Source organism: Caenorhabditis remanei, chromosome IV (assembly GCF_010183535.1).
Source record: "Caenorhabditis remanei strain PX506 chromosome IV, whole genome shotgun sequence".
Lineage (NCBI taxonomy): Eukaryota > Metazoa > Nematoda > Chromadorea > Rhabditida > Rhabditidae > Caenorhabditis > Caenorhabditis remanei.
In genome coordinates this window covers 14,774,657-14,800,114 of record NC_071331.1, presented here as the reverse complement: position 1 = coordinate 14,800,114, position 25,458 = coordinate 14,774,657, and the positions used below count along the sequence as shown (strand labels likewise).

Sequence of the window (25,458 nt, the reverse complement as noted above, 5' to 3'; positions counted from 1 at the left end):
CAGTCTCAATCAAAATTTATTGGAGGCACAATACACAGTATAATGAGAAAAAAAAACATAAGACAAGCTTAACTTGAACGAAATATTTAGTATTGATGATCAAAGTTCTGCCATTTCATCGAGAGATCCTTCAAGTTTAAGAAGCATGCAACACGGGTTTTTGAGAATTTCGGCAGGCAAACAACAAGACACGTAGAGTCAGATCCATCGATTGGAACACGTCGGAACTCGGCTTGTGGCTGATTACCGCAGACCATAATGTGTGGGGTGGTTTCCATAACGAGTGGATCTCTGGAAATTTAAACAATTTTGAAAAATAACTTTTTGATGATAAATCCATTATTATAACATTATATGTTTCCTTACCTTTCAGCCATAGGAAACGCATCTAGAGTATCTGGGCAATTAGGCGCGACGTGTTGCCATTTGACAAGGTTAGCGAGAACATCAGCACCGGTCCATTTTTGAGAAGTACGCAAAAGCTCCGTGACGTTTTCGCCAGACATAGTCATCACTCGAAGACCATTCACCTCGAACTCATACGGATTTGTCACAAGATTCACTTTCTTCTGGCTCATAGCACAACGCTGCAGACAAACTCTGTGAATTGGTGGAAGCGGCCACATCGATGAGCATGGATCGCCAACACCAGGTGTCACATCAACAGTGTTCACCAACGGTTTTTCAGCAATCGAACTGATCAATTTATCAACGGTTATCAGTGCTTTCGCAGATGATTGTTTCTCAGTTCGCGATAAAGTAAGTGTTCTTACAACTTTTTGAATATTCAGATTCTTTAGGAGTTATTTTTAGGAGTTGGAATCGTTTTGTCTTCTATGATTCCACCTAGAATTGCAGAGAATTAATCAATAATTATCCTTATTCAAGTGTGAACATTCTTCTAAAAATAAATGGAAAGGAAATTAAAAGTTGACTTTTCAAACTAGTTTTAGGGAAGATTTGGTCAATTGAGTTGTAAAGTTTTCTAAAAGAAAAAACTTTTAGAAATTACAAGTCCAGTTTCAACTTCAGATGTTTCTCACTCAGTCTCAGTCAGACTTATCACCCAACATCAAGAACATTTTCACAAGCAGCAAGTACATGAATTGATAAATTCCAGACTCTTGTTCAATAGACTCGAATTTTATTTAAAAATTGATCTCAATGCAATTCATAAACGAATAACTCGAATTGTTATTATCAAAATATCTGAATTTAATGAACACTTTGGATAAACTCAATAAATTCAGAACTTGTAGAAAATTATATCGTTCTATGATTTTGTAAAACAGAAGAGGTGTAGTGGATAGGAAACTTTCACTCGAGAATCGATAGAGTCAATGGTCTCACAACGATCTCTTTCATTCTTCTCTAACAATGAGATTGATTTTACACAGAATCGTTGTGAGACCATTGACTCTATCGATTCTCGAGTGGGAATTTCCTATCCACTACACCTCTTCTGTTTTACAAAATCATAGAACGATATAATTTTCTACAAGTTCTGAATTTGTTGAGTTTGAACTTTAAAATCCCAATCTCTTTTGAACTCTTTTTTATTTCCTCTTCCATGATGTCATGATTGTTTCAGAATGTCCATCAAAATACTTCAATTGCCGTACTTGGCACAAAAAGAGATAATAAAAGGAATGGATTACACATCGATATTTCTATTATCAAATTGCTCATTGAAAATGGAAAAGGTTGTATTTAGTTTACGATTTAATTTTGTCAAATTAAGATGCGCTGTGCATAAACCAAGATTTGCTGTTCGCGTGAGTGAGGACGACGATAGGTACATTCACGTTGTTACGATAGAGTTTGTGGAAAAGTTTTCGGAAAACGAAGAAAACTTATTTCGATTCAGAATAGGTGACAGCAATTTTAAGCTAAAGTGAGTTGCTAATTTTTGAAAATGAACTTGCATGTTTTCTGTGTAATGTAGCTCTGGCTCCTCGGAAGAGCCTCCTCTTGAAATCAAAAATCAACTAATTTTCAATGTGATGTCTAGTGCAATTTTTAGATATTCCCGCGACCATGAAGGAAAGTGTGTACTATATGGTTGTAGACAATTGCGGAGAGAAATACAATGGGTACTTCATAAGGAATTTCAAAGATTATTCCCACGTTCGTCAGAGTTTCTAATTGATACAACTACTCATCAAACTTTGGCTTCAAGTATGTCCAAATGTGAAGACGTCCGATTGGATGGTGAAGTAGACAAGGCAGAGGTTATTGAAGGAATTTTATCAAAGTTTATGGGCGTGAAAAATATATGTTTATGCTCTACGGTTTCTGATCCATTCACGAGTAACTCAACAATCTTCAATGTTGAAACTCTGAGTATTGAGAAGTGTGAGCCAGCACTAATGAGATCCCTTCTCCATGAGTTTACAGGGTGTCATTTTGTTTCATTGAAATCATATTTTGATCTAACTGAGATTGAGAGTTTTTTGACACGCTGGATGTCAAATGAAGCTTTTCATAATTTGGAGACAATTGAGATCTATGCGAGGATTGGGTTCTTCGGCTTCGAAAAAATTCTTGACAATATTCGTACGCAGCCATTCAATCCTTCTAGAAGACCAGCAGTGTACAGTAACAGTTCTCGAAAGTGAGTTTTTTTCTTACAGTTGTTTCCCATATAAATGTGTTATTGTAAGTCTACTCCTTTTTTTGTAGCTTTTTGGTTGAAAACATATTTCTTTCAGGTTGATGTATATTGACAACAAAGATCTCGATTGTTCGGAGTGGGTTGACATAGAACGGCAGTTAGACAAAAAAGTTGCTTCTATTCAAATATCTTTTGAAGTAATTCGTTTTGTTGTATGGAATTAAATAACCCACATACAGATGTTTTTAAACAGGAATCACATCTAAGAATTCCCCTTCAAATATTTAATTTTATTTTTAATTTTATTTTATTGAATGCTCTAAGAGTGGCCTATATTTTTTAAATTCATTTTCTTGATTCTATCTTGATTTGAAATAATAAAGTTTTCAATAAGTTTATACACAAAAAAGTTTGAAAAAAAAAAGAAAAAAAATTAATTTTGTGAGTATTGAAAATGCTAATTTTTGCACTGGGAAGCTAGAAAAACACCTATAACTTTTTTCACGAGATAGTTTAGCAAAAACAAAATACAGATTTGAAATCAGCGCCAAATTTCTGTGGCAGTGATTTATATCTCTACCCGTAACTCCGTCTTTACTCGGGATCCTTCCCTAGTTAGAAGTTAATCCACAAATTAGCTTGGTTATTGCTCTCATGGAATTTTGAAATAGAAGGTTTATGGCGGAAAGCAGATCAGCCGAAATCGCATCATATCACCTGGATTGTGATCATAGGAGATCTGATTATTTTCTTTTTGAATATGTCTGAATTGTAATAGTTTTGTCTGTTATGATTCCACCTAGAATTGCAGAGAATTAATCAATAATTATACTTAATTAAGTGTGAACATTCTTCTAAAAATAAATTAAAAGGAAATTAAAAGTTGACTTTTCAGACTATTTTTAGGAGAAAGATTTTGTCAATGGAGTCGTAAAGTTTTCTAAAAGAAGAAAGCTTTCAGAAATTACAAGTCCAGTTTCAACTTCAGATGTTTTTTCAGTCTTATCATCCAACATCAAGAACATTTTCACAAGCAGCAAGTACATGAATTGATAAATTCCAGACTCTTGTTCAATAGACTTGAGTTTTCTTTGAAAATTGATCTCAATGCAATTCATAAAGGAATAACTCGAATTGTTATCAAAATATCTGAATTCAATGAACACTTTGGATGCTCATTTTTCAAAGAAAATGGAACTTTTAATTCTTTGAAAGCGGTGAAATTTTGAATGGAATGAGAGTAATAGTTAGATTCATAATTGCATGAATGAGTAGGTCTAGACAAAAGAATTTTCATTTTTTCCAAGAAAACGGATATTCTCAGAAGCATTATATCTTCTCAACAATTGTTAGCTAAAACATTCTTCAATTGTTTCCATTCTTCTTCTTCAGAATATTCATGAATAAAACCCATGATTAAAGAAGAAAAGAAGACAATGTGACACCCAATCATCTTTTCTAAAAGAAAAAAAGCGAATGTCTACTGAAAAAAGAGCAATCAAAAATTCAGAAGGACGGAAGAAGAAAAAACACAATTTGTCTGATGAACTTTTGCCGAAAAAACGAGTTTACCTATAAATTCTTCGTTTTTCTTCATTTTTAATAAAATAGAAAGGATTTTCAGTCATTTATCTGATTTTTAAGGGTTCAACAAAATAGGAAAAGTGGACATTCTAGAAAACGTTTTCTGCATTTTTTCTGTCGTTTTTCTCAGTTTTTGAATTGAAATCTCTTGAATGGACGCAATTTGAACGGCTTTTAGGGTGTTTGATGGAATGCACGAAGAAGAAAAAACGAAGAAGAAGAAGAAGAAGAAAAAAGAAGAATGTCAATGTGTCAATCAAAAGAAAAAGAACATGAAAACTTTGTAGTATGGACTACTTTTGAGTATTAGTCCAAATGAGTTTCAGAACTTTCAAATCTCGTTTTGCTAGAGAAAAGGCGAAGAGAACGTGACGAGACTGATTGATCTTTCAAACCGACTTTTGCAAAAAGTAGGTGGAATTAAGTTAAATTAATATGCACGTGGACTAGGTTATGCAACCAGCAGATTTCAATTCCCAACGGATTTAAGTTTTAGTTTTATCATACTTGTCATATATATTTATGGGTTGGCTCTGGTATAATTTTTTAAAAATTTTAACATCCCAAAAAGAATTTTCAAGTATTTTTTATCACTATATTCACTTTAGAACTACTTAAATTCGTCAATTTACTCGAGTTATAGCTCAAAATGCCGCAAAAACTCTTTTTTCAAAAATTAGTGTTGAAAAAATTTTTGAAAACGGTCGGCTTGTGACAAGTATGAATTTTACAAGGGCATAGCGGAAAATCTATAGTCGATTGTGGTCATATATTCCAACGGATTGAATTCAAACATATAAAATTTGAAGATACTCGTGATGTGTCCCCATTCAAATCCGATCTAATAATTTTTAAAATTCAGAAATTGTATTGTTTGTTCCTTAACTACTTACTCTAATGACGTAGGTTACTGTATTCTTTAATACATGATCTACATGAAAACATCTGTGATTTTTTGTTCAAAACAAAAACAGGTGAAACACAAAATGTGAATTACGTAATTGTTGAGATGTGGGCTCACATTGTTTCGACGTGTTGCTTCGATTTTAATGAAGTTAGTGTTGTGATAAATATGAAACATAGGCAAAAAGTAATCTTATCATGATTCAATTCTTGTTTTGAATTGTGATTCTAATAGTATTCCGATAGATTTAAAAAAAAGATTATTTTATAATTTGAAAAAATGACTATTTCACTTACTCTTTCATTGAACTCTTTTTTCATCAGTCGATCCACAGCAATATGAGTGAATAGTACAATATTATCAGGTCTTGATGCCATAATCAAATATTTTGGAGAGACCAACGCACCTGCGAGCATTTGTGCATTTAGAAATAACTTGGATCTGGTCTCTTTTTCTTGAGAAGAAAGAGAAAGAGGGGGAGGGTTGAGTTCTCTCGTTTACTGATTTATGGGCAAGTTGTTGGAAATTGGTTTTCCTTTTTTCCTTTTTCTTCTTTCTTCTCACGACCGGTTTGTCGTCTTTGATAATTATACATATTCCAGATGTATTTATTCTTTGACAGATTCGAATGAAGATGTTGGGAGAGTACTGAGTAAATGGAGAAGTGACGAAGAAATAAAAGAAGAGGAAGGCGAAGACGTGCCGTGCGGTGTAAAAATGAATGAGAAGAAAGACGAAAAAGTGAGCACGACAAACATGTATGATGACGATGACGGGTACCCCTTAATAGGGCTATCACGTAAGACCGAGCCGAAGAGCAAAAAGTTATTTATGAAGGTCCTTGGAAAAATATGAGAAGCAAAAAGCGGTCAGTACTTCTTAGAGGTTTCGACACAACATCACTACCGGTCAGTGTCGTTGATTTTATCTTCAGCCCGCCGTGGGATGCGAACCCTGGACATGTAAACGAGAGACGAGAGCGTTAACCACTCTGCCAAACACTCAACAGCCAATTCGTCCTAAACTAAACATTATGTCGCTGACGGAGAAGAGAGGCAGAGAAATGAATGATTGCAAAGGTACACGGAAAAGAAGAAAGAGGGTATAGGAAGAAACACTTTATTGGACGGTTTTTATGAAATTTTTGAATTATTCAAACCGAATTGGTCGCTTTGTGACGTAACGGAATCGACGCCTGAAATTAGGGAAATAATTGGAATGAAAAGTAAGAACAAACGAACGTAGTTGTAGTATCTTCTGGATAATCATCATCTTCTACAGTTATGATTGGTCCACGTGGTTGTTCATCGTTTTCATACTCTTTTGGCAATTCCACCTGAACAATTTAAGTTTTAAATGCTTTTAGAATGAATTATTTACCGTTTGCATTTCTCCATCATCAAAATTCAATGTTTCTGCTTGAATAATTCCTTCATTTCCAGGTGCACTTCCGAATACATTTTCTGAATTTCGACTATTTTTTGATTCACTTGATTCGTCATCTTGAGATGAAAAAGTGATTGTTTCAATTGTAGTCGTGGCAGTGATATCTTCTGGAGTCGTTTCTTCTTCTCCGATTATTTCCAAAGTTGTGGTGTCATCTGAATTCTTTTCTGTATTTGGAAAAACTGTAGTCGTTGTTTCTGAAGTTGAAGTTGTTGGCGGTGTTGTTGAAGTCGAAGAGGATGGTGGTGATGGACGATTTGCCTTGGAATGTTTTACTTTCAATAATTCTAATTCCAATGGACACGGACAGAATTTAATATCAGCTCCGCGGTCTCCTGGCGGTCCTTTTGGTCCTCTATCACCTGGATTTCCAGATACTCCATCCAATCCAGATGGTCCTGGTTGTCCCATTGGACCAGGTGGACCATAAATATAATTACGCTGAAAAGATTGACATGTGAGAATCCAGAAAATACTACTTTCAAATTCCTCACCTTTCCTCTTGGTCCCTGTAATCCCGGACCACCCTTTGCTCCTGGAACTCCTTTTGGTCCGGGTTCTCCAATTCCTCCCATTGCAGACTTTCCATCAGCTCCTTTTCTTCCCCTTCTCCCCGGTGGCCCTGGTGGTCCAACAGGTCCTTCTTCTCCTTGTTCACCATCTAATCCATCTTGACCTGGAATTCCAGCAACTCCTTTATCTCCCTTATCTCCAGTTTCTCCTCGATCCCCTGGTGCTCCAGTTGGTCCACGTTCTCCTTGTGGACAAGTAATACATTCTTGATTCGCTTGAATTTCTTCCATTATATCACGTGCATCCAATCCACGTATTCCGTTTGGACCGTCTATTCCTGGTTGTCCATCTCTCCCATTTGCACCAGGAAGACCGGGGTATCCGGGTTCGCATGAAATGACTTCTCGTTTTCTGGTAATATGTAAGAAGGCGTAATCTGATAATTCACGAGTGATATCTGATTCTAAACTCTAAAATAAAAGCTTTATAGTTGAATAAATAATGTAATCTCGAGCGAACCTTAAATGAGTCTATTTTGCTCTTGACTAGTTCATGAGCTGATTCAGCCTGTGATATCAGATAGGGAAAATAGAGAATTTGAAGAATTATTAGAAGACATGAGAATGAAATCGAAAGAACAGCAATATTATGCAGCCACATAATAAGAAATGTTTCTGATACGAATGATTGCGAGAAATCGAAAACCAAGAATGACCCAGTTTTTTGAGAGAAAGTTGAATAGGGCGGATGAAAACGGAAAACGAATGATTAAGATGGAAAGATTCATGTGTGAACGAGGTGAGAACACAGTCAGTCTCAATCAAAATTTATTGGAGGCACAATACACAGTATAATGAGAAAAAAAAACATAAGACAAGCTTAACTTGAACGAAATATTTAGTATTGATGATCAAAGTTCTGCCATTTCATCGAGAGATCCTTCAAGTTTAAGAAGCATGCAACACGGGTTTTTGAGAATTTCGGCAGACAAACAACAAGACACGTAGAGTCAGATCCGTCGATTGGAACACGTCGGAACTCGGCTTGTGGCTGATTACCGCAGACAATAATGTGTGGGGTGGTTTCCATAACGAGTGGATCTCTGGAAATTTAAATTATTTTGAAAAATAACTTTTTGATGATAAATCCATTACAATAACATTATATGTTTCCTTACCTTTCAGCCATAGGAAACGCATCTAGCGTATCTGGACAATTAGGTGCGACGTGTTGCCATTTGACAAGGTTAGCGAGAACATCAGCACCGGTCCATTTGTGAGAAGTACGCAAAAGCTCCGTGACATTTTCGCCAGACATAGTCATCACTCGTAGACCATTCACTTCGAACTCATACGGATTTGTCACAAGATTCACTTTCTTCTGGCTCATAGCACAACGCTGCAGACAAACTCTGTGAATTGGTGGAAGCGGCCACATCGATGAGCATGGATCGCCAACACCAGGTGTCACATCAACAGTGTTCACCAACGGTTTTTCAGCAATCGAACTGATCAATTTATCAACGGTTATCAGTGCTTTCGCAGATGATTGTTTCTCAGTTCGCGATAAAGTAAGTGTTCTTACAACTGACTGAACATCACATCCGTTCGATTTCGTCTCAACAATCGGGCCAATTACAACAACACGATCAATGGGAGGACACTGATTTTCTCCGAGAGCTTCGCTGTTCATCCATTCCGACATAAATTCAAGTCCCGAGATTGTGAGTTGCTATAAGTATTAGAGAAATATTGAAAAATGCCGGGGATTATCTAATAAATGATGATACTTACATCGTCTTCCATATCTCCAGTTAACTCAAGTCCACTAACGAAAACAATTGTTCCCTCAGCAGCTGACTTCTTGGAAATTTTTGAAGATGGCCAAATAAGTCGATTCACATGAAAGACGCCTTCTTTGCCTAACTTTCCCAGAACTCCGACACAGCATCCAGTGGCACATTCATCCATTGAAATAGCTCCATCGAGGCGAACTGTCTGCTTTTCAGACTCTAGTTCAATACGATCTTCACTACTTCCAGCATATCTCTTCACATCATCTTCTTCGTCTCCTTCATAATCATCGTACGCAACTTTGTCTTCATTCAACAGAGATTTTAGAATTGAAGGCCTCGCTGCTATTCTTTTCACAATTACTCCAATGACAAAAATTTCTTCGTCTTGTTTTGCATCGCTCAATGATATGTGCTTGAATTTTCCTTTACCTTGAAATAATCTGATAAGCTCGACAAATTAATTTAAGCAAACCAATATCTCTTTCAGCGATCTCGATAATTCTTGGTTTCAGTGCATTCACTCGAGCTTCGTAGACTTCAAAGTATTGTCTTGCGAAAGCACCTGAAAGAATCAATGTTTCAAAACATTAGAGAAACATGTTTACCTTTCTTGTCTTCTTCAGTTAACACATAACGATCCGAAACGTTTTTGTAGTCTAAAATATTGCTCCACGCTGTCTCCATTTCTGAAACTCTGCTTGCGTTGTGAAAAATCGTACAAGATGCAAGACTATTTACTTTTAGAATTTATTTGAGGAAAAAAAGAACTGAACTTGGCGCGTGTATAGTGGGGCGCGATGGCATTGGGTGTTGGCGGACATTCAAATCACAGATTTTTCAAGTACGCCTATTTACTAAATAGTACGGCACCGAATATTAATATTATATTATGTTACATATTATATATTTCTATCTTGTTCAATTAGCAGTGATTCGCGTGAAATCTTTTTGCTGAAAAAATATTTTTTAATTTCTGAAAATTTTATTTTTGTAAGACACCATAGAATTACACACATTCAGTCCCAGTTTGAATCACAATGAATAAGTTATACGGATCAAGCCTCACTTTAATCTGAGGGAAAATTTCGCAAAACAATAAATCTGTTTTCCTGCAACATTATAAGCAGAAGCTAAAAAGAATAAATTAAACTAGAAAAGGAAGAATGGGTAAAACAAAGTCTAATTAGCACCAATGAGGTGTAAGAAAAATATTAACAATGGGATTACATTAAAAACTTTTTAGTAACTTTTTACAATACGTAATCCCGGTTCGAAAAAAACGATAATGACATAGGAAAGAAGCGCATAAAATGAATGTGTACAAAACAACCGGTACGAATAGTATTATTCCACATTGAATTGCAGAATCAAACCAATATTACCCAAGGAGCTGGTGGAAACCGACATAATAGCAGGAAGCAAACATTCTCTCACATATGACTTGAATTAGGAAATGAGATCACGGATCTTGCGATGAATATCCACAAGATAGTCCACGTATGACATATTTGCGGCTCCAGATTTGTCTTCTACCAAGTATTTCTTCATCCACGGTTCTAAACCGCTTTTTTCAACAACAACATATGTTTTTCTGTGACGAATTCCGCGAGGTAGAAGTTGAATAGTTCTCCGAAGAGCACGTGAGTGGCTATTGTCCTTCTCTGGTATTGTTCCCTAAATTTACTTTTAATCCTCAGCTTTCTATCATTTCTCAACTTACAGTTTCTGTGTCAATCTGGTTTGCAGCACCGACGCCGAACACGTCTTGAATCCATTGTTGAGAACAGGCAGATCCGACCCAAACGAACAAAATAACTCCATTGTCGATGATGTATGCTTTAGAATTATCAAGGAAATCGGAACCAGCTCTAACGGGTTTTGGAAGCTCTTTCATTTCTTCGTTATCGTTGATTTGAAGGTCCGAAACTGGCATGACTCTTGGATATATTAGAGGCATTACATCCTCGGTTCTCATTCCACGAATCAGCTCCATTTGCCATACTTTATCGTCCACAGTCATCTCACTTCCTCCGCTTATTGCGTCATTTTTCAAAATTGAGTTAACGTAGAGCGGCATCAATTTCAATGATTCTGGAAGAATGAGTTGACCGAGAGGAGCTCCCTCGCTGCATTTTTCTCTGTATGTTGCCAAAAACTGTGCACATCTGGATGAAAGTGATTCTTTCATTTCCGAACTTCCTTTGTCACGGTTTAATTGAACAGCCTGTTTCAACATGAAAGTCGTCAATGCTTCTGGATCAGCAAGCCGATATACTTGATTGTAATCAGCCGTAACTGGAAGACACATGTTCAAAATTCGAAGACGTCTTTGTCCAGTCATTGACGTGTACAACACAGCAGTTTGAATAAGTGAAGCTGGATCTTTCAAACTGTCGTCGTGTTTGATTTCGGTTATGAATGCTTTGCTCTCGTCTATAGTAGCCAGTTCCAAATCTGTCGAGTTTTCCATGTAAAAAGAGCCCGAGAAGGTTATTGGACGAATTCCAGTTGAGGTTCTAACTCTTGCCATGCAATCGAAAGCTATCTTCTTGGACACGTGCCGTTCTAATTCATTTAACATCCGGACGCCATCCTTGTCAGCCTGAAAATGCATTTTATGTTTTTTGAAAACGAAAAATAAATAACTACCGAGAAGTATTGGAATTTGTAAATCGATCCCCCAGTGACTGCAGAAAGTTGTCCAATAGTAGCAACATCGATGAAAGCGTTTGGGAAAATGAATAGATCAACAGTTACTCCAGATTTTACACATTGCTCTCCTAGTTTTGTGTACGACTCCTCTTGTGGAACAAGTGCACCTTTTTCCTTGTCGGTTCCGAGAAGTGATCGGTCATTTTTGGTTTTCAACTTTCCAGGGGCGTCGAATGTGGGGAGAACAGTTGAGAAAATTATCAATTTACCAGCACGATCAGCACATTTCAAAGCATCAAGACCAGCTTGGACTACTGGTTGAAGAATCGTCTCAGTTGTTTTCGACTGAGCGAAAATCTTTGGAATCTCAGCAAGAGCAGCACGAAGTCCAGGTAGCGCTTCGTTATATGGGAGAAGGAGTCCATCAACCATGGGCACAAATGGCTCTTGAACGTCAGCTGAAGAAAAAAGGAACTCATTTTAAACAAGTTTGCGACATTGTTACTTACACATCACAAGCATTTTCGGAGCTGCTGAAGAAATATCGAAGAAATGAACGGCTTGATCGAAAGTTGCTAGTCCAACACGGATCGACGATTCCAATTGTCCAGTTTCTCTTGGAAGATTTCTAAGAACTTTTTCTAGATTTTGACATAGAATAGGCAACATTCCATTTGAGAGAGCATTGTAGGAAACATCGATCATGAAAATGAATGCTGGCTCCTTTGGTGCTATTCCATTCTGCAAAAAACCACGAATTTCATCGCGCAACTATATGTCTTACCTTGCAATATTGCTTTGTTGCCACAAGATCGTAAGCTCCCAGGCATAATTCAGGTCTCATTTCGATATCTGTCCGTCTTCCAGTATGATCAAGATGTGCAAAATAGGCATCTTCTACAGGAGTTCGAGCATGACAGAATGGACATCGGAAGGAACGACCACCATCTTGGAATTCCATAAAAGGACAGATATAGGCCTTGCAACGTTGACAACGTACTGGCCCTTGAGGTCCCAAATCAACAACAGGTGGTTCATTCTAAAAACTTTCAACATCTTATGTGACCGACAAAAAGCTTACTTCATATTCGTTCAATGGCGCAAACGGTGAGATGACCACAGCGAGAGGAATCTGTGATGCTTTCAGAATATCGTTGGTTTGTGGAGCTGTATACAATGTTGATCTCATGTACTTTGGATTACAATTTCCTTGATCTTGGGCGAAAGAAAATGTGGAAACAAGGGGTGGGAGTTCAGCATGAGGATATCCAGTAGGGAAAATTCCAGTACGTGTCGAATCATCATCGATAACTTGTACAGCACTCGGCATCATGTTAGGATCAAGACGCTGTTGACGCTGCTGAGGCGGACCTCCCGGATAGCCTCCCGGCATTCCGGGCATTGCTGGCACTCCAGGTCCTTGTGGATATGCTCCAGGTCCTCCAGGTCCTTGCGGATATGCTCCAGGTCCTCCAGGTCCTTGCGGATATGCTCCAGGTCCTCCCGGTCCTTGTGGATATGCTCCAGGTGCTCCTGGTCCTTGCGGAAATGCTCCGGGTGCGCCAGGTCCTTGCGGAAATGCTCCGGGTGCGCCAGGTGCTTGTGGATACTGCCCTTGAGAACCAGGAACTTGTGGGTAAGGTCCTGGACCTTGTGAAAAAGCTCCTGGTGCTCCAGGTGGAAAACCTGTTGGGGCTTGTGGGGCTGGAGGGAAGGCGGCTCCAGGCATTGGACCGTTTGTTTGAAAATTTCCTGGAGCTCCTGCAGATGGAGCTGCAGCTCCTGGCGCTGGAGGAAAAGTTCCCTGCGCAGTTGGCAATGATCCCGGTGCTGGTGGAAAAGCTCCTGGTGGATTTGGACCAGGGGCGAAGTTTCTGGGGGCATTCGCTTGTTGTTGCCCAGTGGGTGCTCCTTGGAAATTTCCTGAATTGACTAGAGGTGGACCTGCGGTTTGTTGGAAGTTAGAAGTTCCAGGTATAGGAGGGAACCCGGCAGCTTGATGCCGTAAAGGAGTAGGCTGTTGGATCTGATGTTGAGCTTGTGGTTGTGGAGTTCCAGGGTGCCCCATCTGTGGTGCTCCACCAGGTAACCCAATGAATGGTGGATTAGCCGATGGTACTCCTGTGGTAGGAGCTGCTTGTTGACCTGGCGCGCCAGATGATGCTAAATTTGAAAAATCTTGACTTGTAAGAAACGAACAGTACCTTGTGGGGATTGTGCGACGTTCTGTGATAAACCACTGAACTGAGGTTCCTGTGGAGTTTGCTGTTTTGGTAATGGAGGCTGTGGAGGAGCAGTCAAAGGACCTCCATGATAACCTGGACCCGGATGCCCTGCTTGATCTTTAAATGAAATTGATATCAAACCAACTTGAGATTAAACGACTCACTGAATTGTTGCGTGGGTGTTGCTCTTGAACCTAACGATATGTTATTGACAGACTGTGCAAGTTGTGGCACAATTCCTGGTGGTTGCGAATAAGGATGAGCCCCATTGGTAGCTCCATTCTGATAAACACCTCCGTTCGGTTGTTGTGGGACTGAAGGTTGTGGGGGCGCGAATTCTCCCAGAGCTTGTGCAGGTTTTTGCATACCTAAACATATGTTTCAAAAAAGAATTTCGCCCATAGGAATTTTATTGCTTACCCGGCTGTTGAAATCCATTGTGCTGGAACTGTTGATTTTGGTAAAATTGCTGTTGAGGATTATTAGGTGTTTGGTTGAATTGTGGCGGTTGATACGCCATCCTGAAACAATGTTAGTTGAGAACGTTAACGATTTTATAAAACAAAAAAGAACATTTGCTTCGGAAACCAATTAAATCCTGAAGAGAACGCTGATTTTGCTGTAAAGTTCCATGTCATAGCACGTTTTACCGTCATTAGCGACACACACATAGGCAAATCGTTGTGAGACCCATTGCTCTGCGTCTCTCATTGACTGCAGCACTCTATCGTCTTTTCGGCAATATTTAAATTTTATTGTTTCACTTTATTAATTTTCTGGCTTCTCTGTTATTTTATTTATATCCTAATTCAAAGAATAATACATCAATTGCCATATTCTAAATTTTAATCATTATATTCGCTGTTTGACCTGTAATTTTATCAAGTATAACAAGCGAATTTCGAATTCAATCTTTTCGGTTGATAATCTCTGAAACGTCCGCGTTGGTATGTATTTGAATATTCTATTCTTCAACCGATTGAGTTTTCAACCATTCAAAAATAATACTGCTCAGTCTCTGTTCTTTGCGAAATTCCCTTTTAATGAGGTCCGTATTATGCTAATTGCGGTCCAGCCCACCAGCTGTTTCTTTGTTTTCTACCTGATTTATTCTTCTCAAAACACCACTTCCTTCTTTCTAGATGTCTTTCACGAAAGGTCTTTTCATTACCGGCAAAAAACCGCTTATTTTACCAACTTCTTTCTTCCGTATTCTGCTGTTTGTACAGTTTCGGTTTACATGACTCACTCGTTCGCGTTAAAGTTTTTTCCATCTTTTCGGCCCACTCAAAATCACAAAAGAAGATATGCCGGTTTCAGTAGTTATTCTAAAAAGCTGAGAAGGGGTCCACATTTTCTTTTTTCCAGAACATTACCGACATAAATGACCCGGTTCCGATGGCAATTAGGCTTTGAATCTTCATCTCTTGCCACTTACGGTCTCAAGGTTAAGTTATTGTATTACCTTCCGACAGCACTCTTCTCGGATGAGAACCCAAATATAGGACGACATTCATAATCGTTTTATACCAATGTAAGATCTGAACACAAGGAACTGCGAATCCTATTCTACGGACAATTTTTGTTCAAACAAAGTATTGATTTCTGACAAATGGAGCTATTCACTCCCGAAAAAGTTTCATTTCCGGACATGAGTATTTAGCCCCATAAGAATTGATCCTTAAAGCTAATATTTAACTCAGTATTTTGCTATTTCGTTGTCTTTAATGAACATCAATTAGTGCAAAATAACCGATTAGATGTCAGCTTGAGTTTTACAATTCCCCAATGACCTTAGCTGCTAATCAAGCAATCAAAATAGAGAGCACTGGCATTTCACTTTGAAGTTTATAAGTTTAAATCCATTGTTGTTTAGAGCTAAGTTTTATTTATATTTTTCGAAGACTATGTCATACAGCTGATTTCAATTACGTAACTCTGAGTTGAAAGCCTAATTTTTGTACACCTTCATCAGGTATTCATTGCTTTACGTTGTATGACGAATGGATAAACAACCTTTACATCGTCCAAACGTGCCGCCTATGTCCCACTAAATCCGTTCTATTGGGATGCTAGTAAGTTTTATCCTCTTTGTCGTCTATTGATCATAATTCTTTGCATATTTGGTATTATCTGCTCTTCACCTGCTATCGTTCGGTACTATTAGTTCCGGCAAAATTCATGTTAGCTAGAGAATCCCAATTTTTCTCGAAGAGAAATGAGAACAAGAAGGAAGATCGGATGATCATAAAATTAATTAAATTCAGAACATTTCTTCAGTCAGAAATGAAAACTAATTCAGATATGACCTGATTCGAATTAATTTCGCTATTTCAGTAGCATCGCATCGTTTTTAGATCCTTTTCACAATTCATATCTTTTCTGTCAATATTTTCGCTTTTTCGTATTGCCATGATGTGCATATGTTTTGAAAGATTGCCACGTCATCTCTTCTTTCTTGTCTCCCTCTACGTCTCCCCTACTTGACCTGATCCTTTTATTATCGCTTACAATCTCAAATTTCACGATGTCTCCTCTCTAACGCTCTCCAGATGGGACTATTCGATAGGCCCGGATCTTCGTGTCGTTTTCCCGATCACGCATGACTTCTCATCCCATCACTATGTTCATGTATTCAGTGATGAGAATAGGAATTGCTTCATAGATTCCCTTCCTTTCCGGACCGGTCTTTTTGGTTTTCCTTCGGGATGAACATGTCTCTAACCACATATGTCTCACTGGTCTTGACCACTCTCTCGTCACTTCTCCAATCCGTGTTTACAGACCTTGGAAAGGCTCGGCGGAGCGCGCACGCATCTCTAGTCGTCGAATGCGCCTGTTAATTACGGCAAACATACGTTTCACACTTTATTTTCTTTCTTCTTCTCGTTTTCCATTTGAAATTTCGCTGTAGTATTGCAATATGCAAATACATAAACTGTACTCTCTTCGTTCTCACAACCTGTTCTTTCTCCAGGAAATTATATTGGCAAATATATCAGTGTTGCCATATGATGACCCCCAAAAAGGCCAGGTGCTAATTGGGACCACTCTACCCACAAGTGGTCAAGGCGATGAGACATGAAGATGTCATCATTATTACACAAGGTTGTTCCTTCTTTTTGCGAAAATTCTACTTGTTCATAGTTTATTTTTCACTAAAAAACATTTATGAGCTAGCAATAGGAAAATAAGATGGTTCATTATTATTCTAACTTTGCAAAGTTATATTCTCTTATAATTCCTGGCAGTGTCCTTTCAAGTCCTTGTTTGTCGAAATTGAAAAAAACCGAAATGAAGTTGTTTCTCAGCCAAGAAAAATATTGTTTTTTTTTCCATTGTGACGTCTTCTTCTTCTTCCTAGTAATCGTAAAAGTGTTCATTTTGCTAAGACTGGGACTGAGAAGCCAAGATTGAGGATATCCGTTTCATAGATTTCCTATTCTTGCTCTGAATCAATTTTCTATCTTTCCTGGATGTTTTTTTCTCTATATGAATATGATAGATGTTAAAGATAGATAAAAAGGGTATTCGTGCAAAGTGTGAGAATAGAGATGACGACGATGTACAATAAAGATAACATTGTATTGGTCTCCCTTCGTCTCTTGTTTCTATTGCATCTCAGTAATACTTTTACATAGTCTCGGATAAATAAACATTTTGCCGTTCCAGTTATGACCTTTTTCCGAATATCATATTCCGTTCCTATTGGCAGGGGTAGTAATCCTCTTCTAATCTCGCTGTGAAGAAATATGATTCTCCTTCTCTGAGGAACATTAATGCCGCGTCCAAAGTAAATTTTTCGTGCTGAATTTGTGTCGGTGAGGTGACAAAATTTACTTATTTGTTTTATGTAATCGCATATGAGAAGCTTTGTTAGACCGAGAGATGTTTACTTCTAAATGAAAATTATATATTTAAGAAAACTTGATTCTAAAAATCAGTAACAGATGCTTAATTTCGTCCATCTGTTTCTTATTCGCCAAGAGGATCATTATTTGCATTTTTCCCTTGACGAAGTTTAGATTTCTTCAAGTAAATGAAAATTCTTTTTAATATTATTTCGCTCCATTCAACGTAATCATGTATATAAAACTCTTGTTTTCAGTTCCCATCACGTTCACTTTCTTCTTTTTGTTACTGCGTCCTACACTTTGATTAATGTGAAGTAGCAGGGCAAAAGCGGACTTTACCATCTGCCAAGCTGGTTACTTTTTCCGTTTCGCTCCTTGCGCTTTTTGCTTGCCCACCTCCTTCGGTTTTTTGCTTTCTCAAACTAACTCTAGCCACTCAACTCTTATAAATCAATCAAACAATTCTATAAATTGTTCTCTTTTTCTCCCCCTCCACACTCCTCCGTCTCTTTTTTATAAAATTTTCCTCTTCAATCCAATCAATCTCCAATCCAACCACATTTTTTTCCAGAATTTCACCCAAACCGCTCGCTTCTTCTGTTCCAGCTTCTACCTCAAACATGACGACATCATCGTCAGAAGGTAGTGCTGGTGGTGTTCATGAAGAAACTTCGATGACATTGACCTCATCATCAACAGCAGACAGAAGATGCTCTCAAGATGTTAGAAAACATTCACAACATAAACAAGAAAAAGCAATCGTACATGATTTGGAGTGCGCCGCCAAAGGTGAGACTTTAGAAATTTCTATTTCAAAACTCTCTGTTTTCAACTATTCGCAGTATCTTTGATAGGATACTGTTTTGTCTTTTAGTTCCAGAATCAATATAGAGTTGTTTACTTTCACGAATTTCGTTCTTTTCGTTTTTTCCTTTCGCTCTGACACCCTTTCCGACTAGTTTATGTTGATCCCATCCCAAATTAAGAGTAAGTAGGGATGTAAGTAGGATATAAACATTACATCTCTCTTTTTTACCTTGTTCTAATTTTACTGAGGGTTTTTTTTTCAATCGAAACATAAACTGAAGCTATAACACTTTTGATTCCTCCCTATTTTTTCTCGTTCCTTGCTATTGTCTAAACATTTTATGTTGGTAGTGTCACGCTTAGATTCGGAAAGAACACACGGTTGGCGCGAAAAAAGAAGAAACATTTCCATTTTTCGCACCCCATCGCCGGCAACAGCAACACATTGACAATTTATTGCGATTGTGTTGGGGTCTGCGGGAAGTCACTTGTCACTAAAACTAAAGTAATGAATAGTAATATCTAGTGGCCAGCGGGTGAATAGAAATGTGATAGGGCAACAGGGGAAATAATTCGAAGCCACTGCCGCCAAGTTCTATGTCCCTTATACCTGTGTCGTAAGTGTGTAAAGTTGTTTTGGAATCATTCTTCTCTATAGAACTTAGATGAGAGACAAAGACGCAGAGGAGGAAAGGGCATGCGATAGAAACGGATCATCATCGCCCCACCCAGGAGCCATGAGAAGGCAGTTGTCTCTCACTATTATTGAGATTCTTAGAGAACGAAAGTCATTCAGTCTGCTGTGTCATTCTGTATTTTTTCAACTTTTATGAGACGTTCGTTTTGAGTCCTACGTTGTGCGAATATGAGTATTCGTCTGCCATTATGCGCATCGATTGGAGTAGATGATCAGTATGATTTTCAAGGTAAGTAATTCAAAATTTGGATCTAATAAACTTTAAAAACCGAAACGAAAGAGAGAAAGTATAAATGTATAATCTCCCGTTGAAAATTATAATATTGCAAACGTAGATCATATACAAGATCAGAAACGTGCAATAAATATAATGTTTTGATAGTCAGTCCTTCTCACTAACCAGCCCTCTATTTTGATTTCGTCTTTTATGCAAATAAGTTTTAGAAAATGAGACATCATATGACGTGGCAGTATCGACTGTCCAATAAATCATCGGTTGTCCTGTCGTGTTTTGTCGGTCAATACAAATCTTATCTCGTTCTAAAACGAATGATGATTTGATTCGCTTTCATTTTTTGATGATTCACTTGTCGTAGTTTCTGGACTGACTAAATTTTGTCAACATCCTTCATACTACTCTTAATTTCGCCCGATCCTATTTCACGATTTCTTTTTCTCCCTTTTCCGCACCTTGACTTCCGTCCTCCACGTTTAATTGTTTCTTCTAACAACAAGAATGCTATCGACATTGTCCTCTTCTCCAGATTTTGTTTTCGTATCGTATCATTCCGAAGTGACCTGCATCATCAGACAATAGTAGTCTCTTCTCCAATGCTCTTACTGCAGCACCGACCTCCCATTTCATAAATCATCCTCAAATTGATCCGTCAATTTCGTAGTCTCTCCGTCCCGTCCACTCCGTCTTTGCTCATGGACTTTTGTTCAGAGCTTCTCCCCATCTATCTATCGGTCCCTTTTCTCTCGTTTTGTTCTCAGAGTGAGTATATGTCACACCTGCAATTCGTATTCCATGTGTTTGACACCACATGTTGCTTCTTTATATCCCATTTCTCGAGTTTTTTCTCCCAACCCTCATCAATATTATTTTGTTCTGGGTCAAACCGAAGTTGAAACTTTCGCACTCATGTTTACAGAAAGCTTGTTGTGAAACTCTCTGGAACAATTTTCATCTAAATTTAGTTTTTACCCTTCGTTTCGCTTAATGCTTGAAAGAAGTTTCACTTGATCGCGGATTACTTGTCTCACGATCACGTTATTTTCTCATGAGTTGGGCATATTCAGTTCTGTCAAAATCTGTAGGCACCGAAACTTGCTGACAGCATAGAAAGTACCATCTGCGCAGAACTCCCACGTTGAATATTTGATTTACTTTGCTCCTTCAATACTTCGAGAATGTAATTCAATTCGATGACTATGACTACATAATTAGTTAGGTAGTATCCAGCTTCGTTAGAAAATTCTCACGACTACTGTCGTCGGCCGAGAAGAATAAGATGGGAATATGATATTGAATTGCTCTCATCTCGATTTGGCGTTGCTTCACACACATACACGCACTGGTTGTGTCATTTAGGCCGACGAGTAGAATGGTGGCAACACCACTCCACACAGAAAACCGCCAAATGTGTCCGTATGTCTCCAAAGCGATTCCATTATTCAACGATGCGTTGAAAAGAAAGCGATGAGAAAGAGAGCGCATCCATTTTTCTCTTGTTATGCTCCTGGGTTCCAATGACCACTCGAATTTCATGCAAAAAGCATATACTCCAATGTTTCATCTTCATTTGAATTCTCGTTTCGTTTCGTTTTCATCATTTCCATAAAAAAATGAAAGCGGATAACGGAAGAATGCGAAAGAAGAACGTTAGTGAAGAAAAGCATTGAGCATGTGCGTGTCCTTCTCGCTTTTGCCTCAGTCGCCATTTTACAAGCCTCCTTCCGTGTTTTTTGGCCGAGAAACACTGCAAAATGTTATGCGTGAGCGTATGTGTGGGAAGAGTATGGAAAAGCATGGCGCGAGAAATTTCATTTCGGTTTTTATCCTACCGCCATCGGTTACTTTTGTTCTTCCAGTTCTCATTACGTAGCAGATTTTGTAAGAAATCTCCTATCACAAAAATGGAAAAATGTAAACAAACGTGAACTGAATGGTGCAATGTCACCATCAAGCAGTTGCGCCATCTAAAGATTTATGGCTGTGAGAAGAGGGCTATCTGACACGTGTATTTTCGTGTTAGTTTTCGGTTTATTTGTACACATGTTGCAATGTATTCTCTTCCATTTTCGACATTAGAACCAAAAACTTATTTCAACTTGAAAGTACTTGTGAATTATTTTAACTTAAATTGCAGTTTGTGTTAGAGTTTCCAGAGATCTCAGTTTTTTCTAAAATTCAGTAATTTGCTTTTCTTTTACCTCCACCTCTCACAAAAAATCATTTTACCACTTTTTTTTTGTATGTCTCCTGGCGTTTCCTCATCCGATGTCTAACAGGGTTCCTTTGTCTTCTTTTAATACTATAAGTGACTTTCGGAGAGAAGGAGAAACGGAAGTATTATTGTTGGAGAAAGAGACACCACCAGAGAAGGCTCTCTGCCAATATTGCGACACATAAAAAGGGTCTTTTTGTTTTTGAATTCCCACTTTTACTCAAGAGACGTAGAAAAATGAATGTGTATTTCTATTCCTAACTCTTTCCTGTTCATGGCGGCTCTTTTTTTTACGTATTTAATTATTTCAGAATTCCGCGGCAAAATGAGTGATCAATTGAAATGTCTCGGCGATCGCACGGATGTTCAAATGAGCAGCCTCTCCGAACTACAGGACTACTTTCGAAAACGAGGAGAAATCGAAACTGAATATGCTTGTAAACTGGAAAAGCTGTCAAAAAGTATAGCACAGAAGCACAAATCAGAAAGAAGTCGAAGAGAAGGTTGGCCTCAGCACACATCAAGTACAGTATGGCACACGCTTGTTGAGCAGACAAAAGAAGAATACAAGAAACGACAGTCTCTAGGAGAGCTGTACGGAAAACAGATGACAGCTAGCATAGAGACAAGATGTGAAGATCTGGCGAAAATCTCGAAGAGGTGTAGAGAAATCGGATCATACTCCCACAATGAATTGAATCGAGTTCTGACAGAGCTTCAAACAGCAATGAAAACCTATCAACTGTGTTATGCAGAGATGTGTGGAATAGAGAGAAAAAAGAGATCAGCAGAAGAAGACGTCAAAAGATACGAAGACTCAAACCCTGGAAAGTATGAAGGATCCAGAAGGCATCGATCACTCGTGAAGTATTTTAGAAGAAGAGAAGAAAAGTATGAGGTTGTTCGATTGAAATGTACTAAGGCCAGAAACGAGTATCTTCTGTGTGTCAAAGCAGCCAATGCAGCGCTGCACAGATTTTTTGCTCAAGATTTGTCATATCTTATCGACTGTATGGATTTGGGTATGGACTTTTGGCTTCGTGCTCTTCTTGAAAAAGTTATCGATGAACGAAAAAAGATCACCCAACACGAAATGGATTCTCTGGCGAGCCTGAGCACTCTCCGATCTTCGGTAGACGTGAAAGCTGATAAGCAAAAGTTTTTCGAAGCTAATCATCAGCTATTCATGCTTCCGAAACAGTTTGAATTCCGTCCTCAACTTGGCGATGATGTGATGGAAGTTTCTGCTGAACAAAGTCTTTCAGCTGATTTACTTCAACGACAACTTCAAATAGAGAAAAGATTAGAAGGGTTGCAGTTTGAAGTTGATGAAGTTTGGAAGTCATTAGAAGCTTCAGAGAAACAACTGCTCCAGTTGTATAACAGTCAGTTTGAAGGTGACGCTGGAAAATGGAGAAACGATTTGCACGTTACTTATCAATATTATTTGAAGGTGAGCAGAGGTTTTATTTTTATAGTTATTTTCTTTGCATCAGAAAACTTTCAAATTAGTTCTCCAACTTCCAGAAATTCGAGCATTTTCTACTCAATGGAAACCTCATGGAACGTTTGGAAGCAAGAAGTTCTTCAATTGGTGAAGCTCTTGGTAAACATGGAATCTCACTAAAATCAGCATCTGTCGGCTCAGCCAGCGAAAAGAATGGATCATTTTCAACTGATAACGGAATGAATCAAAACCATTATTTATTAGAGGAGAGGAGATCAAAAGCTAAACGAATTGGTGGTATTGTTGTTAAATCTCCTGATGACAGACCTCGCCCGAAACTGTTTGGTGGAAGTCTAGACGAATATGTGGAAATGACTGGGGAGGAGATTCCACTTCTCGTTCAGTCTGCTATTGCGTACCTCTCTCGTTACTCTTTACGAAATCAAGGACTTTTCCGTGTGTCTGGATCACAATCAGAAATTAATAGATTCCGAGAAGCATATGAACGAGGAGAGGATCTGTTTCAGTACCTGGATGATGGAAGTGATGCTAATTCAGCGGCTGGAGTGCTGAAACTGTATTTCCGAGAACTTCGTGAGCCAATATTCCCGATATTCATGTTTGAACAGTTTTGCGACTGTGCAAAAGCCGAATCATCGACCGAATTTGTCAAGAGAGCTCGTGAACTTATCTCAAAACTTCCTCTATCACATGTTCTACTTCTTCGTTTCCTGTTCGCTTTCCTCAGTCATCTTTGCGAATTCGCTGATGAAAATATGATGGAGCCGCATAATTTGGCAATTTGTTTCGGACCTACACTGTTACCGATTCCAGAAGGAAAAGATCAAGTATTTTATCACAATTATGTCAATGAGCTAGTTCGGAATTTGATAGTTCATGCTGATGATGTTTTCCCAAGAGATCTTGCTGGTCCCGTTTACGACAAATATGCAATGCAGAGGTATACGGACGGAAACTTTATTGAGGAAAAGTGCGTTTTCAAAACTTTGGTTTTACATATCAACATAAATTATTTTCAGCGATCTGGTTTCTGAAGACGACGATGCTCATGACAAGCTCTCACTTCCACATGGCAGGCATATGATAGACTCGACATACGAATCAGCCGACCGTATTCTTTTCTCTTCTCCAATCTTGTCGCATGCGAACACAGCTACACCAAATGGAATTTCACCTGCCAATGGAGCTGGATCATCAACTCATAACGAAATTGATTACGCTCCGATCCCTTCAAGTCGTTCGTCTAACCGATCAAAAGCTGATTCTGTTGATATGGCAATTCGTAGTGAAATGCCTCATCGAATCGCCAATGAGCTCAATAACATTTTCAAAAATAGCTCATTGTCTTCTGATGGTTCGAAAGGCATTTCGGTTTTAAGACATTCGCATATTGAACCTAGCGGGAATGAACACCGAGAACACCATAACTTGAGATCCATGAGCACTGATCCAGATGATGAGCGAGAATATGTTTCTCCTCCACCACCACTAACATCTACTCAATATATGTCTGCTGCTTCTTGCTCAATTAGTCCGGCAATCAGAAACACCGAGATTACTGAACGACGAGACTCTCGAGAAGCAATGTATGCCCCAATGGTAAAGCAACGAGCAGCTACTATCCCGGCGAATAACGGAAGTACAACGGAAATTAATGCGACTGGAGTACGCCCAGTCGGGAAATCTTCGCTGAGAGATCAGCTTCAGTTGATAAGAAAAGAGAATAGCATTGATATAAAGCCATCCACGTGAGTTATTTTATAACGGGTTGATTTTATTTTACGCAAAATATGACGTGAAATATCAAAGTAATTGTTGTTTTTTAGATCTCTTAACGGCTCTATCAAGAAAGCAGACACTGATACAACAATACTCGACGCTAGGAGTACAGACAAAAGCACCGAGTCATCCAGAAGAACAAGTCTAGAAGATGACCGAAGGTAGATTTGTAGTACGCATTCTGAAAAGCAAACTTATTTTTTCAGTCCTGAACCATTTGCTCAACCTGATATCATCAACTCGGCTAGACCACGAGGAAAGTCACCAACCCTAGATGACATCCTGAATTCGTTGAAAGTGGCGACAAGTCTGAGTCCTTGATCGACTGTTGTATTTTTTTTTCAAATGCCTCCCAATTATTTTTCCATCCCAAATCGTGTGCTTTAATACATTTACTGTTTCCTCTCATCAAATGCTAATCATAATAATCACTAATCTTCTACAAAAGCACGGGTGCCTTCACTGTTCTAAGTACATTGTAAAATCAACTCTCACCATTGTGTACATTTATTTGACCCCTTCTTCACATACATGTCATAAAAAATGGAAAATATCTTTTTAAAAACTGCCAAAAATGTATCTATAACTACCGCTAATAAAATCATTTCACTATGAGGGACTGAATCAAACAAAGTTTGAAACTGTTTAAACCGGGCCAGTGTATTTTCAG

The 25,458-nt window shown here is 38.4% G+C and overlaps 6 protein-coding genes across 6 annotated transcripts; 2 read left to right on the top strand and 4 right to left on the bottom strand.

Annotated features, from left to right (window-relative positions):
* Positions 1–86: 86 nt before the first annotated feature.
* Positions 87–5,518, bottom strand: GCK72_014156 (uncharacterized protein; the record flags this gene model as incomplete). The annotated part of the gene is made up of 3 exons (XM_053730160.1): positions 87–291; positions 367–794; positions 5,399–5,518. The coding sequence occupies 3 exons, from the start codon at positions 5,516–5,518 to the stop codon at positions 87–89; spliced, it is 753 nt and encodes a 250-aa protein (XP_053584932.1).
* On the top strand, positions 2,181–6,978 carry GCK72_014155 (uncharacterized protein; the record flags this gene model as incomplete). Its single annotated transcript, XM_053730159.1, has 3 exons — positions 2,181–2,614; positions 5,705–5,901; positions 6,638–6,978. The coding sequence occupies 3 exons, from the start codon at positions 2,181–2,183 to the stop codon at positions 6,976–6,978; spliced, it is 972 nt and encodes a 323-aa protein (XP_053584931.1).
* Positions 6,252–7,721, bottom strand: GCK72_014154 (uncharacterized protein; the record flags this gene model as incomplete). Its single annotated transcript, XM_003107973.2, has 5 exons — positions 6,252–6,297; positions 6,344–6,438; positions 6,483–6,989; positions 7,043–7,531; positions 7,581–7,721. 5 exons carry the CDS (start codon positions 7,719–7,721, stop codon positions 6,252–6,254), a joined length of 1,278 nt encoding a protein of 425 aa, XP_003108021.2.
* Positions 7,722–7,958: 237 nt separating this feature from the next.
* On the bottom strand, positions 7,959–9,540 carry GCK72_014153 (uncharacterized protein; the record flags this gene model as incomplete). Its single annotated transcript, XM_003087069.2, has 5 exons — positions 7,959–8,163; positions 8,239–8,792; positions 8,855–9,285; positions 9,329–9,418; positions 9,462–9,540. 5 exons carry the CDS (start codon positions 9,538–9,540, stop codon positions 7,959–7,961), a joined length of 1,359 nt encoding a protein of 452 aa, XP_003087117.2.
* Positions 9,541–10,302: 762 nt separating this feature from the next.
* GCK72_014152 (uncharacterized protein) lies at positions 10,303–14,253 on the bottom strand (the record flags this gene model as incomplete). The annotated part of the gene is made up of 9 exons (XM_053730158.1): positions 10,303–10,530; positions 10,577–11,458; positions 11,506–11,966; positions 12,018–12,249; positions 12,293–12,547; positions 12,590–13,653; positions 13,713–13,850; positions 13,898–14,101; positions 14,154–14,253. 9 exons carry the CDS (start codon positions 14,251–14,253, stop codon positions 10,303–10,305), a joined length of 3,564 nt encoding a protein of 1,187 aa, XP_053584930.1.
* A 3,954-nt stretch (positions 14,254–18,207) lies between these two features.
* GCK72_014151 (uncharacterized protein) lies at positions 18,208–25,109 on the top strand (the record flags this gene model as incomplete). The annotated part of the gene is made up of 6 exons (XM_003107845.2): positions 18,208–18,376; positions 21,853–22,994; positions 23,069–23,979; positions 24,029–24,757; positions 24,836–24,949; positions 24,995–25,109. 6 exons carry the CDS (start codon positions 18,208–18,210, stop codon positions 25,107–25,109), a joined length of 3,180 nt encoding a protein of 1,059 aa, XP_003107893.2.
* Positions 25,110–25,458: the final 349 nt, after the last annotated feature.